This window comes from Aptenodytes forsteri, unplaced genomic scaffold (genome assembly GCF_000699145.1).
Source record: "Aptenodytes forsteri isolate BGI_AS27 unplaced genomic scaffold, ASM69914v1 Scaffold55, whole genome shotgun sequence".
Lineage (NCBI taxonomy): Eukaryota > Metazoa > Chordata > Aves > Sphenisciformes > Spheniscidae > Aptenodytes > Aptenodytes forsteri.
In genome coordinates this window covers 10789657-10802300 of record NW_008796063.1, presented here as the reverse complement: position 1 = coordinate 10802300, position 12644 = coordinate 10789657, and the positions used below count along the sequence as shown (strand labels likewise).

At 46.8% G+C, this 12644-nt stretch overlaps 1 protein-coding gene across 1 annotated transcript in view; it reads right to left on the bottom strand.

Moving 5' to 3' along the window:
- Positions 1-12644, bottom strand: part of LOC103904923 (lipase maturation factor 1-like) — a 130232-nt gene that overhangs the window by 34633 nt on the left and 82955 nt on the right. The window contains exon 3 of the mRNA XM_009286473.2: positions 273-456. Within this exon, the coding sequence (XP_009284748.1) occupies positions 273-456 (184 nt within the window). The remainder of the gene's footprint in view (positions 1-272; positions 457-12644) is intronic.

Genomic DNA, 12644 nt, shown 5'->3' with positions numbered 1-12644 from the left:
CAATGCCATCCCCCCGCAGCAATGCCATGTCCTGCAGCAATGCCATCCCCCCCCGGCAATGCCCCCGCAGGCGCTTGTGAACCAGCCACCGGCTTCACGCTCACCCTCCGCAGCGCGAGGTCCAGGCACCCTCCAACCCACAGAGGAGACCATGCAGGGGCAGAGTCATCTCCCTGCCCACCCACGTTTGCTCCAGAAGATGACAGCTTTTTGAGATAAGCACACCAAACACACCTCTGTGCAACTTTTTCCCCGCTCCGGGAATAACTCACCGTATCGCAGGGGAAGCTGCTCCTCGGCTGCCTCTTTGAGCTGCATCTGCGCCACCCGCTCCTTCACCCCCCCTCGCTTGGAGCTGAAGAGGAACCCCAGGCTGACGTCGTCGAAGCAGGCGATGCTGGGCACGATGGTGAGCCAGTTGAGGAAACTCAGGTTTCCACTTATGATCAGAAGCACCTAAATGGGAAAGAAGGCAGCAGAGGGTGTTGCATCTGCTTAAATGACAACAGAAAAGTGTGGTGAAGGAAATGCTGGATGGATTTTCGCACCCTAGCACGTACTTTGCTGATTTTCCATGATTGCAACAGTGATGGCGGCAAACTTCTCCCCTCCCTGCCCAGGCTACAGCCCAAATGTACCCCACTGGCTCGCAACGCGAGCTCTGCCCTTGCTTTCAGCAGCGGAAAGATCAGCCAGGGTATAGTGTGACTTGATTTCCATAGTGCTCCCGCTGACGGGTGCAGCGGTTTGGCCCCAGGGGAATCGTCTGCTTCCTGCTTATGCCGACGTATCTGTGACAGCCACATTCCTGAAACCCTTCAGGAGGAAATATTGGACCTTCTAATTAAAGAGCAGCATTAAATATAGAAGTGTGCATTTTTTTAAGAGGCATTTTCTTTAATTTTAGCTTTTATTGGCCGTTGAGGAGAATGTCTTGCATGTGTAAGGCAGAGAAAGTGGAAAAATCTGCAAGCCTTCGGAGGAGTCTCCGTAAATATTTGTACACATTGGGAAGAGCTTTTTGTAGGCACGTGTTATTTTTTGTCTCGCTCTTGAAAAATGCGTGACTTGAAAAATATGAGGAACTTCCTTGCAGTTCTCCAGCAAGTCCTCAGGCAGCCGCGCTCGGGCACTGCCCGTTTAGCCTTGGTCATGAATCGCAGCTGTAAGACGTCACTTCCTCGCCACGTTCATACGTCAGCCGTGGGGAAGGTGCAGGTACACCCCTGCTCAAGGTACGCGCCAACCCCCCGCCAGAGCTTTTCATTAGAGCTTCACATAAACCCGAATGCACAGAGCAATTTCTGCTTCCTCACAAGCATTGGTTTTAATTTCTATTTTTCCAGCCTAAATTTATTAAAGCCCAGCCTATACTTACTCTTTTTTTCTAAGCCAGTATTTTACCTGTTCATAGACCCCCGTTTTATTTATACAGTTACATCCCTTCTCCTCCTTTATACTTTCAAGCAAACCAAACCACTCCGGTCTCCTCTCCCGCAGGACTTCCCTGCCTGCTTATCCCAGCAGCCATGCCCTCAACCCGAGCAAGGTTCAATCAATCTTTCTGGGTGCTGACAAGGACCGTAAGGAGGATATCAGACAGGTCTCACCAGGAACTTGTACAGCGATGCTGCCATTTCTCAGGCTCAACCAGAACTACCCCTAAGCAAACCAAACCACTCCGGTCTCCTCTCCCGCAGGACTTCCCTGCGTGCTTATCCCAGCAGCCATGCCCTCAACCCGAGCAAGGTTCAATCAATCTTTCTGGGTGCTGACAAGGACCGTAAGGAGGATATCAGACAGGTCTCACCAGGAACTTGTACAGCGATGCTGCCATTTCTCAGGCTCAGCCAGAACTACCCCTCCCACTGTGTTTTAATGCTGCATTTATCTTCTCCGCCCGGGTGTCACGTTAGTGCTGGCCAGCCCGTGCACACAAGTCCCCCTACACATAAGCAGTTTCCAAATACGTAGTTGCCGGCATCACACAGATGTCTCTGCTCCTAACCCACGGCGCATCATCCCGCGTGTCGCACAGCCTAATTCCATCCTATCTGCTCATTAACCTTTGGAAGGCAGGAGGCTGGGCTGCACCGACACCACCAAGGACGCTGAGAACTGACGGACTCAAAAATGCATTGCTTTGCTTTCATACACAATGTGGTTTTTAACCGAAAGCAGCCAAAGCATTTAATTGCTCCATGTTTCATCTGAGGGGGGACTGCTGCCAGCTCAACCTTGCTGACACCAAGACTTACACCAGATGCAGAACGGACGTTGTGAACTTGCTCCAGTGCCAGCAAAACGACGTGTCAAACGAAGCCAACCCCAGGGCGGAGGCCGTGAAGACACATTTGGGTTTCCCTGGGGCTGCCCAGCCATCGCAGGTCCCAAAGGAACGTGTTAGGAGCCATTTAGTATGTTGGCATAAAACAATATATGGGAATCCATGCACACAAAGACAAGAAGAGAAAAACAGTCGATACCTGTTCGGGACTATTTGAATTTTGAGGCTGATTTGGATTCTCGTCCCATTAGTCACATTACTTAGGGTTTAGCCCTAACTAACTAGCTGTTCCTCAGACACGTTAAAAAAAAAAAGAGGAGGAAAAAAGGGAAGAAAAGAAAGTAGTCTCACCATCTCATCCATAAAAAATGATGGTTATAAAGCTGACTTAATGTATTACACGTTGAAAAATAATGCCCTGATGTAACAAAGTCATTTATTTTTCAGCCTTCAGACCAGCTAATGAGAACTTCCCCCACCTTCCAGCTGGGTTGAAAGCTGTAACCTTGATTGGCACCACTATTACCTTATTTAAAGAACACTCCTCCATTCACGCAGCTGAACTTTATCCTCCCATGAACTGTTTACTCACAATTTTTAGCGCATGTGGCCAAGGAAGACTTTCAAGACAGTGCAAGACCAAACATGCGAACCCACGACACCCTCCAGCATCCCACCGCAGGCGGAGGAGCTGGAACGAGGACCACACTCCTGCCAAATTAGCCTCAGCCCCCTCACTGGCCCACCACTGGTCTCGCCAAATTAGCCTCAGCCCCCTCACTGGCCTACCACTGGTCTCCTTTCAGTGAACAAGCGACAAAGCTTTCAGAAACCCTGAGGAGATGCAGAAGCTGAAGGACCCACCACAGACCCAAGAGGCACAGCTGAAGTTCTCCGTTGCTCCTCCAGCCCACGTTGCAGCCAAAGACAGCGGGTCTCTGGAGGAAACCCAGCTGCCTTCGAGAGCCGACTCAAGTCAAACACAAGCAGACTCCTTGGGAGCTGGAGACCATCACAGGCTTCCCACTCCCACGGCAAAGCACACCTTTGGGTCTGCCTTCTCCAACATACACAAAAACTCCACAATGAACACGAAAAAGCTACATCCCAAGCAAAGAGGAAATCTTAGTGAACTTTGCAGGCTCCCCTCCTCTGGCCAGGACGATGAAAGCTCAGACAGGTACTGCCAGGCATCAACCCCATTGTGTAACGTACCGCGTAGCCACTATCATGGTAAAACTTACTACAGCACAAGACAGACCACGTAACAGAGCAGGTCTGTGGCTAAATCCTGGGAGGTCTAGGAACACTGCGATATATTTTTTACATACTCTTTCATGCTGCCCTTGGCTTTTAGAGAGGTGTCTCTTGACCTCACTCAGAGGTCTCCGACCTCTGCTGGGGCTTGTCTGAGAGCAAGGTCTCCACGGCAGTGCCAACCGTACGGCTGGGGACAAGGAAATGAGCCCACCACCTCCCTTCACAAGCAGCACGCTTCATTTGTTTTCAAGGGCTTTTGGGCATTACCTGGGGGTTTGTTATCAGGATTTTGTTATACTCATGTAACACGAGGAGGCTCCAATCGCAACGTGGACCCGTTTAGCTTGGACTTGCCAAAACAGATGGTAAGAGGACAGTTCCTGTTCTGAAAAAAACTAAATCTAAACATACCGGACAAAGTTAGATCAAAATTAGGATGTATTACAGCTGTGTTACAGGCAGAGAGCGGAAGAATTTTGGCATCTAATTCTTATTTCAGCAATGCTCTCTGGGGATATCACCTTAAAGAAACTCACTCAGGATCACGTAAGTCTTGCAGCAGAACCTGAAGTAGGACCCAAATTTCCCAATTACAAATCCAATGTCTTAATTACACGTTCTCCCTGAAACACCTGCGTGCCCAAACACTTGTCCCCGGAGTTTCCCTATGCTTTATCCCGGAATGCCCCCATCCAGCGTGCCCTCCCCTTCCCTGAAACAGGCTCGCTGTGGTGCATGCTCTCCCGCTCGAAAATAAGAGGTGGTCTCCCAAAATAGTATTCCACAATGCAAACATCAATAAAACATGCACAATTTCAGTCTGAGGACTTTCAGCCAGTGTTCTGTTAAAAAGAGGTATGTTTTCTCATTAAAAACGACATCAAATAAACGTTAAAAACATGTCATTTCATATTTTATATGATTGGCACCATTTTTTAAAATACGGTGATTTGCAAGTTACGATTTTCAAAACGCCAGCAGGACTCTTCAGTAACAGAGTCACATAATCTTAAAAAAATGAGAGATCTGACCAATCACAGTAAGTAACAAAAGCCCTAACTATTATTTAGCTAAAAAAATAATTACTTCTTTATCCTGAGTTGGATAATTATCCAGAATTATGAGACGAAAATAATATTTAAATCTGAATTACATACATGTTAGGTCCTTGAACATAACGTGTTATACTCGAGGTTTGGTGCTCCCCCTTTGACCCGAATGTGATTCGGTTCAATGCGTATTAATCAGCCTGTATTCATTAACACACTTCTCGCTTAGCTACTTTGTTAGGAAACTCTGATCCGTTTCTGATGTGATTTGCCTGGCGCAATTGCAGTAGTATTAAGAAGATAGCTCTGCACTTTGCCACTTCGGCCGAGGCTCGTTTTACAGCCTCGTACGGAGCGACTGGGTGGTCCACGGGCTTTTTTTTTTAGTAGTGATTCACCTCTCTTTATTGCTTGGAAGTCAGAAGCAAGATATCTTATTTCCACCAGCCCTTAAAAATCAGGGGATTCAAAAATAATACAAGTTTGGCGTTTTCTGGTCTGTGGGTGGAATCACGAACCTGACGCATTTTTAACTTCAGCTATTCTGACCGAGTCTTGATGCTCACGCCAGCTGCTGCGACTGCTGCCCGGGCACTGGCAGCAGATTCAAACACAGGTTAATATTATACCCTGCCCGAGGGGGGCTGAGCACCGTGAACCCCTCAGCTTTGCAAAAATAAACCTCAAAGGAACTCCCGCTTCAAAGTCAACTAACAGGAAAACAGGTAATTTTTCAAACATGCCGACGGGTGGCTGTCCTAGCAAACGGTTTCGTGGCCGTTTTTGCACGAGGCGTATGTTATTTCATCGATGAGTCCGGCCGGCATTAAAGGGTGAAGCTTTGTCAGCTGAGCAACCGGTGTCTTCTGCAGCGCTGATCCTGCGAGCGCAGCATCCCCCAGGGTTAGTGGATCCTTTGCGATTCAAACCAGTATTTGCCTTGGCAGGCAGCGCACGTTTACCTAAATCCTTCCTTTTCTGCGTGAAACCTCCTAAGCCTCCGTGTCCTGCTCTCCCCGCCCTGGCAAAGCGGAGCCACGCCGGTTCCTGGCGGGAAGTTTAATTTAACACGAATTTCTCAGGGCAGTGAGGGCAGAGGTCTCTGATCACCGTGTGCTCACCTCCTGCCCCGGGAACTAAAGGGGGCGCACGCCTGAGGCTGGTGCTGGTGATTCAGGGTGAGCCACCAAACTTCCCAAGGTCTTATTTCACCCCCATGCAAAGCAGGTGTGGGTGCTGGGCCTCCTCCGCATCCACGGCTGGGGGCAAGGACACCAAGCCCCTCCAAGAGTCTGGCAGAGCTCGGAGAGCATCGCTGCTCCTTCCCCATCAGCTGCATGAAGAAGGAGAGTTTGTTGCACACATCTCTCAGTAACTTCAGCCTTCTGTGCTCCTACCACGATCACCACCCAACCGTACCTCCGCATCTCCACCCTCCGGACCTCTGCTGCGGTGGATGGGCTGTGTCCTCCCTACCTTGGTCTTGATTTGTGTTTACTGAGTGTCTTTCTCTTGCTGGACAATATTTAAATGCACAATTATAACAAACAGATGGTATCAACCCCTGTGGTGATTTTAAAAAATTTTTTATTAAAGCACAGTATTAATCATGGTAATTGGGTAGGAACTTTAAGGTTATAAAACTACAGCATGTCTAATGAGCGAGCTCCTTATAGGAGGAACTGAGGTTTTTAATCTAATAATGTCAGTTTTATGGATTATGACTGGAGTTTTATGAAGTGTGATATGAAATACTGTGGATTCATGGCTCTCACTGGATTAATTTGGAAAAGTAGTTTTCCTGGTTCTAGGCCCAAAAACAATTATTCCTTACATTTCTGTCCCCTGCACTGTTACCAAACCCCTCTGTCAGAAAATGGGCACCTACACCCATAACTTTTTTACAGGTTAGACTTCTTTGTTTGACTGGTTTTTATTTTTTTTAAATCACAGATTGTTATAAACATACAGTAGGTAGGAGAAGCTCATATTCTGTGTAGCAGACTGTATATTTGTCCAGAAGGAACAACAACAGGCTGTAAACTCTTAAACATGGTCGAGGGCTGGCTGGAGCTTGCAGGCTCTGTCTGAGCACTGGGACACGGTCACCACGCAGCACCGGAGCTTTCTGATATTAAGCCATTGGCACAGAAGAGCCAAAATTGAGGTGCCCGGAAGAACTATAATTTATTTAAAGAGAAAAACATAGGAGCAGTGGGCTGGAAGAGACCTCAAGAAACCATCCAGTCTTTCCTGCTGCCCCAAGGTGGAGTCATGTCTACCTGTACTGTAGGGTGTTCGTCTAAACTCTTCCTAGAAGCCTGGTTGAGTGATGGAGCCAGGTCCCTGGCCTTCCCAAGCTACCTGCTCCGCTGCTTCACTATCTATAAATTATTCCTAATATCTAGCCTGGCTCTTCCTTGACAATTTTTAAACCCATGAGCCCTTCTCTGCTCACTGGCATCAAAGACTGTTCTCTTCTATCTTTACTGAGAGAGTGGTTAAACATTGGAACAGGCTGTCCAGGGAAGTGGTGGAGTCCCCATCCCTGGAGGTATTTAAAAGACGTGTAGATGAGGCGCTGAGGGACATGGTTTAGTGGGCATGGTGGTGTTGGGTTGACGGTTGGACTCGATGATCTTAGAGGTCTTTTCCAACCTCAATGATTCTATGATTCTATTTGCAATAGTCTTTCATACAGGTGGAAACTGTCCACTGCCTCTTCCCTCCCAGTAATGTTCTCGTTTGGATTAAATGATCCCAGTTGGTCCAACCCTGCCTTGTGAATCCAGTCTCTAGATCCCTGCTTATTCTCACCGTCCTCTGGATTTTCTCCAGCTGGGACATATCTTTCCTGAAGGGAATGCCCAAAACTGTGCCACAGCTTTTAGCTCTAGCCTTACCAGCGGCAGAGAGCAGGAAGGATTCACATACTCTGAGCACAAAGAATTTATATATTCCAGCAGGACGTTTGCCCTTCCTGCAACAGTGCAGCCCTGCTGACTTGATTGCATTGCCATGATTATTCTGAATACTCATCATGTGCGCCAATACCCTCTACCTGAGCGTGGTCTACTAATATTAGACATCATTAATGAAAACCCTGAATACCCCTAGATAGACCTCGGGGAAGCCCCCTTGATAAATCCTTCCCTCTGACAGCGAGCCATTGATAACTGCTGAATAGACTTTCCCACCCGTTTTGTCCGCCGGACAGTATTTCCTACTTCTTACAGACCCTTTTCTTGGGTTGTTTATGAGATTTTATGTGAAACAGTTTCAAAAGCCTCAGTAAAAGCATATATTGTTTATCCTCTATTCATGCATCTTGTTTTGTCAAGGAAGGAAAGACGACTGCTTTTACATGGTCTGCTCTTGGCAAAAGCACGATGGCTGTAGTCACCCGCCTTGTTTTTTGGAGGTATTTAGAAATGGCCTGTTTCATAATTTTTTTCCCCAGTATTTTTCCAGTAATGGCTCTGTAATGTCCTGGCTCTTCCTTTTTTCTCTCTTTAGATGACAGGTACTTTATTAGCTCTTCTCCGTTCTTTCATTACTTCACCTATGTTCTATGAATTCTCAAAGATAATCAGTAATGCTGACAGGATTTCAACAACCAGCTCTTTAACAGCCCTAGGATAGATTTCCTTAGGCTCAGATGATTTGAAAAGATCTAACTTCGCTAAGTACTCTCCAGCTCTCCCCTGCTTGTGGCTGAGGTCATCCTGCTTTGTTACTGGTATTAATTATACCAACAGCCACGTGGGATGTGACTTTTTAGTGATGACTGTTACAAAAAAGGCGTTAATCATTTCAAGATAAAACACGGACCAAATTTATCAATTAAAAAAAAATAGGTTGTAGAAAAAACAAAAGTAAGCCTCCTTCCTTGAACACAAAATAAACAACCGCTTACTCACTCTGTGCTAGCGAAAGCTGGAGAAAAAAGAGCCCAGCTCATCTGTGCGGTCTCAAAACTGCAGTCCCTGGGTCCCACATGGATCTTCTCATCGCAGATGCCCAGAGCCACACGCGATCAGCTCAGCTGATCGGGACAGCAAAGACCCCCTCCTCCTGATGGAACTGCTGCTGGATCTCCAGAACTTAAGAACGCTCTGCAATGGACTTTGCACGTCACCAAGGAAAGAGGAAATCAGACTTTTAAGCTGGATTTTATGGATCCTTAGGAAGGAGCAGATGTGAGGAGGAGCCCATGTCAGCACCCAAGAACGCGTGTGCTGTGCTCTCTGGAGCTACCAGGGAAAGCGGGGGCATTCGGCACCGGCAGCACCATCTGCGCCCCATCCCTTTCCATCCCACGCGCAACAACAGTGCTACTCCGCAGCCACACAGGGCTAGTGGCGAGGGTCCCAGCTGAGAGAAACGCCTGCACCAGACTTATCTCCCATGGTTAAGCAAAGGCTGCTCGGCTCCCCGTGGGAACCAGAGAGAAGTGGGAGTTTGGAAATGCCCCAACCCGGCCATGCCTTTGAGCAGAGGGGGACAAATCCTGGGGGTACAGGTGACACCAAGGGAAAGGCAGATTTGCCATCACCCACCTCAATCTGTTTGCCCAGTCCCCCAGCATCACTCCTTGCTCCTCTGCCAGCTTGCTCTCTTTCTGGTTTTCCTCTGGGCACCCAGCAGCCGGGCTGGGTGAAAGGCGGATGGTGGCACGCTGGTGCCACTGGAATTGAAAGCACAAGCGCTACCGGCTGCGTTGGGGACACTTCATCGCCCACAGTCTCTGTGCCATCTGTGCCTGGGATGGATCTTTAAAAACAAAATACCAGCGTTCTCCGAACGGGCATACATTGCTTCGGTTTTGGTTAAGCGGTTAACTCCACTCTGCTGAAACCTGCGGCCCCACCGCCAAAGAATCTCCTACTCTTAGGACAAACTGAAACTCATAACATCAAAAGTTGATCCTTCCTGTAAGAGATAGGAAGGACAAGCCTCAAAAGCCAAATTCGATTTTAATGTGCCTCCAGTTACTTGCGTACCATGAAAACATAGCCTCCCACAAAGAAAAACAGGCTATCATTCCCCCATCTGGTTTCAGTTTGAAAAATACTTATATGTGTAGTTTTTCCCAAAAGTTATTGTAGGCACAGGCAAAAAATTCCCATTAAATGACAACAACAAGAACATTCGATTTTCCCCTATTATTAATTTAATCTCTTGTTAACTTCTTGATTCAATATTTGCATGAGGATTTAATCTCTCCTTTGCAGAGCTATTTAGTGCAGAAAAATACATAGGGAAATAAATACCTCTGTCCACTTGCTCTGTTTTAGACAGCAGATAAAATGGTTTTGTGAATCCCACAGAAATTCAGACAGCTATTGGAAGTACCAGGAGAAAAAGGAGCAGTCAGTTGTGCCGGTAAGACGAGAAAGAAGAACGTGGCTTGACTTCGGTTTACTTTTGGACGCGCAGTCAATTAGGTGATCTCAACTTAATTCACATTACAAAACGCAGCCCACGAGAGAAAGCAAACTCCCTTTCTCCATCCCTTACCTGCTGTGGGAACACCCGATCTCAGGACACCCGGACGCTCCTCAGAGACCTCAGCCCTGAGTTTCCAAAAAGGGTGGAAGCACCTACCCAGTTCACTGGGAATACCGCGGAGTCAGGAAATAGCCCAAATTTGGGATCCAAAATATGATTTCATCGGCGGAGGCTGAGTATTTCCTTCCCACAAGATGATAGGAGAGAACCCACATACTATGACCACATTTAATACAGAAATAAGAAAATAATAAACCTTGAGATGCCCCTTGCACAGTTGCACACACACGCTGTGCACCTCCAGTTAGCGGGGGGTCACCTGGACATGACCAAAGACATGCAGACGATTCATTTAGAGCCAGAGGCATTAGCTAGAATTCAAAGCATTTTATAATTCACATGCTATATACAGATTTTTGTTTGCCTGAGCTGCTGTGGCTGGGGGCTTGAAGAACTGTGTTAAAAAAGACCCATATTTATCCCTAAAAAGCAGAGGTCAGTATTTAAAATATTTATAAATACTTGTATAGTTAGATGCTCCCCTGAACTTGTAAACGTAGAATGGAAATATTGAGGAATAAAATAACTATTGAGGAATAAAATAACTATAGATGCACAAACGCAATCGTGCAGCAATCTTAACTAAAATTTGTCCTTGAACTGGGTCAGATTCTGACATGTTACAAATTGCACTGTAAGGCTTTTGCAATCCCCGGTCTAAGTACCTGGTCTAAAGTTACAAACAGAACTGTGCTGAAGCAATAGGGAACCAAACCCTTTCCATTCCTGTTATACACCCGACATTTGTTCTTGATCTAAATGTGAAGCAATATAAATGTCTCACTCCATACTCATTTTTAATTTGTAGCTACATGAACCACCTACTGTAGTTCCCACAGATTATGGGATTTGACTGCGGAGCATTTCTACGGATAAGCACAACTTCCAGATTTTCAATGGAAAAAATTTTAAAGAGAAGCAAGAGAGTGAAAGTGGAGTGATTATGGTTTTACAGAATCATAGAACCATTTAGGTTGGAATAGATATGAAAACAAATCTCACGCTTCAGCACTCCACCTGACCTCCGGTGATGGGCGGTCAGGAGAAGCACGGACGGAGGGCGGCTCAGTGCAGGCTGCCCCCTCGAAAACACCCGGGGCTGGGGTTGGGACACTGGGATGAGAGACAAGTCCAGTGCCAAAAGGGTTAAACTTAGTTTCTTTTATTTATCATGTAGCCCAAGATGTTGTAGTAAGTATTCCTATTCCAGGAAATTTTATACATTTAACTCGATTACCTAAGTCTTGTGTGTGAATTTAGGATCGGTTGCTCGCTCTGGGTCTGAAACACAACCGGACTCCTCCTGCCCTGTTCCTGCAGAGCCGAGATATGTCTCCGAATTACTGACTTTGACACATTTATTCTGCTCTGCAGCTTTGTTATGTAAAGTACCTCTTGGTGTTGCTTGATCCATTGATTCTTTCGCTAGAGGCTACAGTGTTCCACATTAATGTATTACAGGCTAAGTAACTGCCGAAGGACTGTTTATGTAAGTGTTGGACCAATATAAAATGGAAGAATAATTTTACAGAAGGAAGGCATTTTTTGCTACTCTGCTCTGAATTATCAACATCTTTCCATCCCTGATGGTAAAGTTACTTCCTAAAGGGGGAAGCTGTCACGAAGACACTTAACGGCAAAAACCTTTCAACACTTTATTTATTTTTTATTAAAGACCAAGGCATTTACTAAAGAGCATTTTCATGGACCAGCAAACCTCAACAAGCTTTTCAGCAGCATCCTACATTAAAGGACCAATTTCAGATAATTTCTTCCTGATTTTACTCTCATTTGCTCCAAAAAGTTGACTTTAGTGGCAGACCTCCTAGATTAGGATGCTGTTTAAGGGGAGGAAGGCAAGTCCAGGTAAGACCAAGTCCTCTAAAGTTTGGGACAGAGAGTTTCTCCATGGAGAACATGTCAGCACATGAAAAGAGGGTGGCAAAAGAGCGAGGGAGACCCTCTCTACAGACACTCAGCTTTTGAGCTTGTACAGGAAAAACTCGGAAACAATTCTAGCTGCTAACCCAAACCAGCCCTGCAGGCAGGTAATACCCACGAGGCACCGACTCAAAACACTAACCATTAGCAGAAGACTTGGCAGGTCACCACCAAAACTACTGTCGCTGTCAGGAGGAGGTGGAGCAGGAAGAGGCAGAGCTCCCGGAGTGAACTACCCTGTTGGTTTGTACCAGCATGAGATCAGGATCTGGCCCCGATTCAGTCCCGAGAAAACCGTATTAGCATGTAATTATGGGGCCTCGTGTAGCCTTTGAAACAGGACATAAAACCAAGTTCCTGATTACTCATGGTCATAAAAGAGACCATGGAATTTTCTACGAAGCCGGGAGAAGCAGGATGCAGAAGATCTCAACCCAAACTCCGAGTCAGGTTGTTACAACCAGGGCGCCGCAGCCCTTCCCGGGATTCCCGCAGGACCCTGCAGCCCTGGCAGCCGCTCCCTACCGCACACAGCC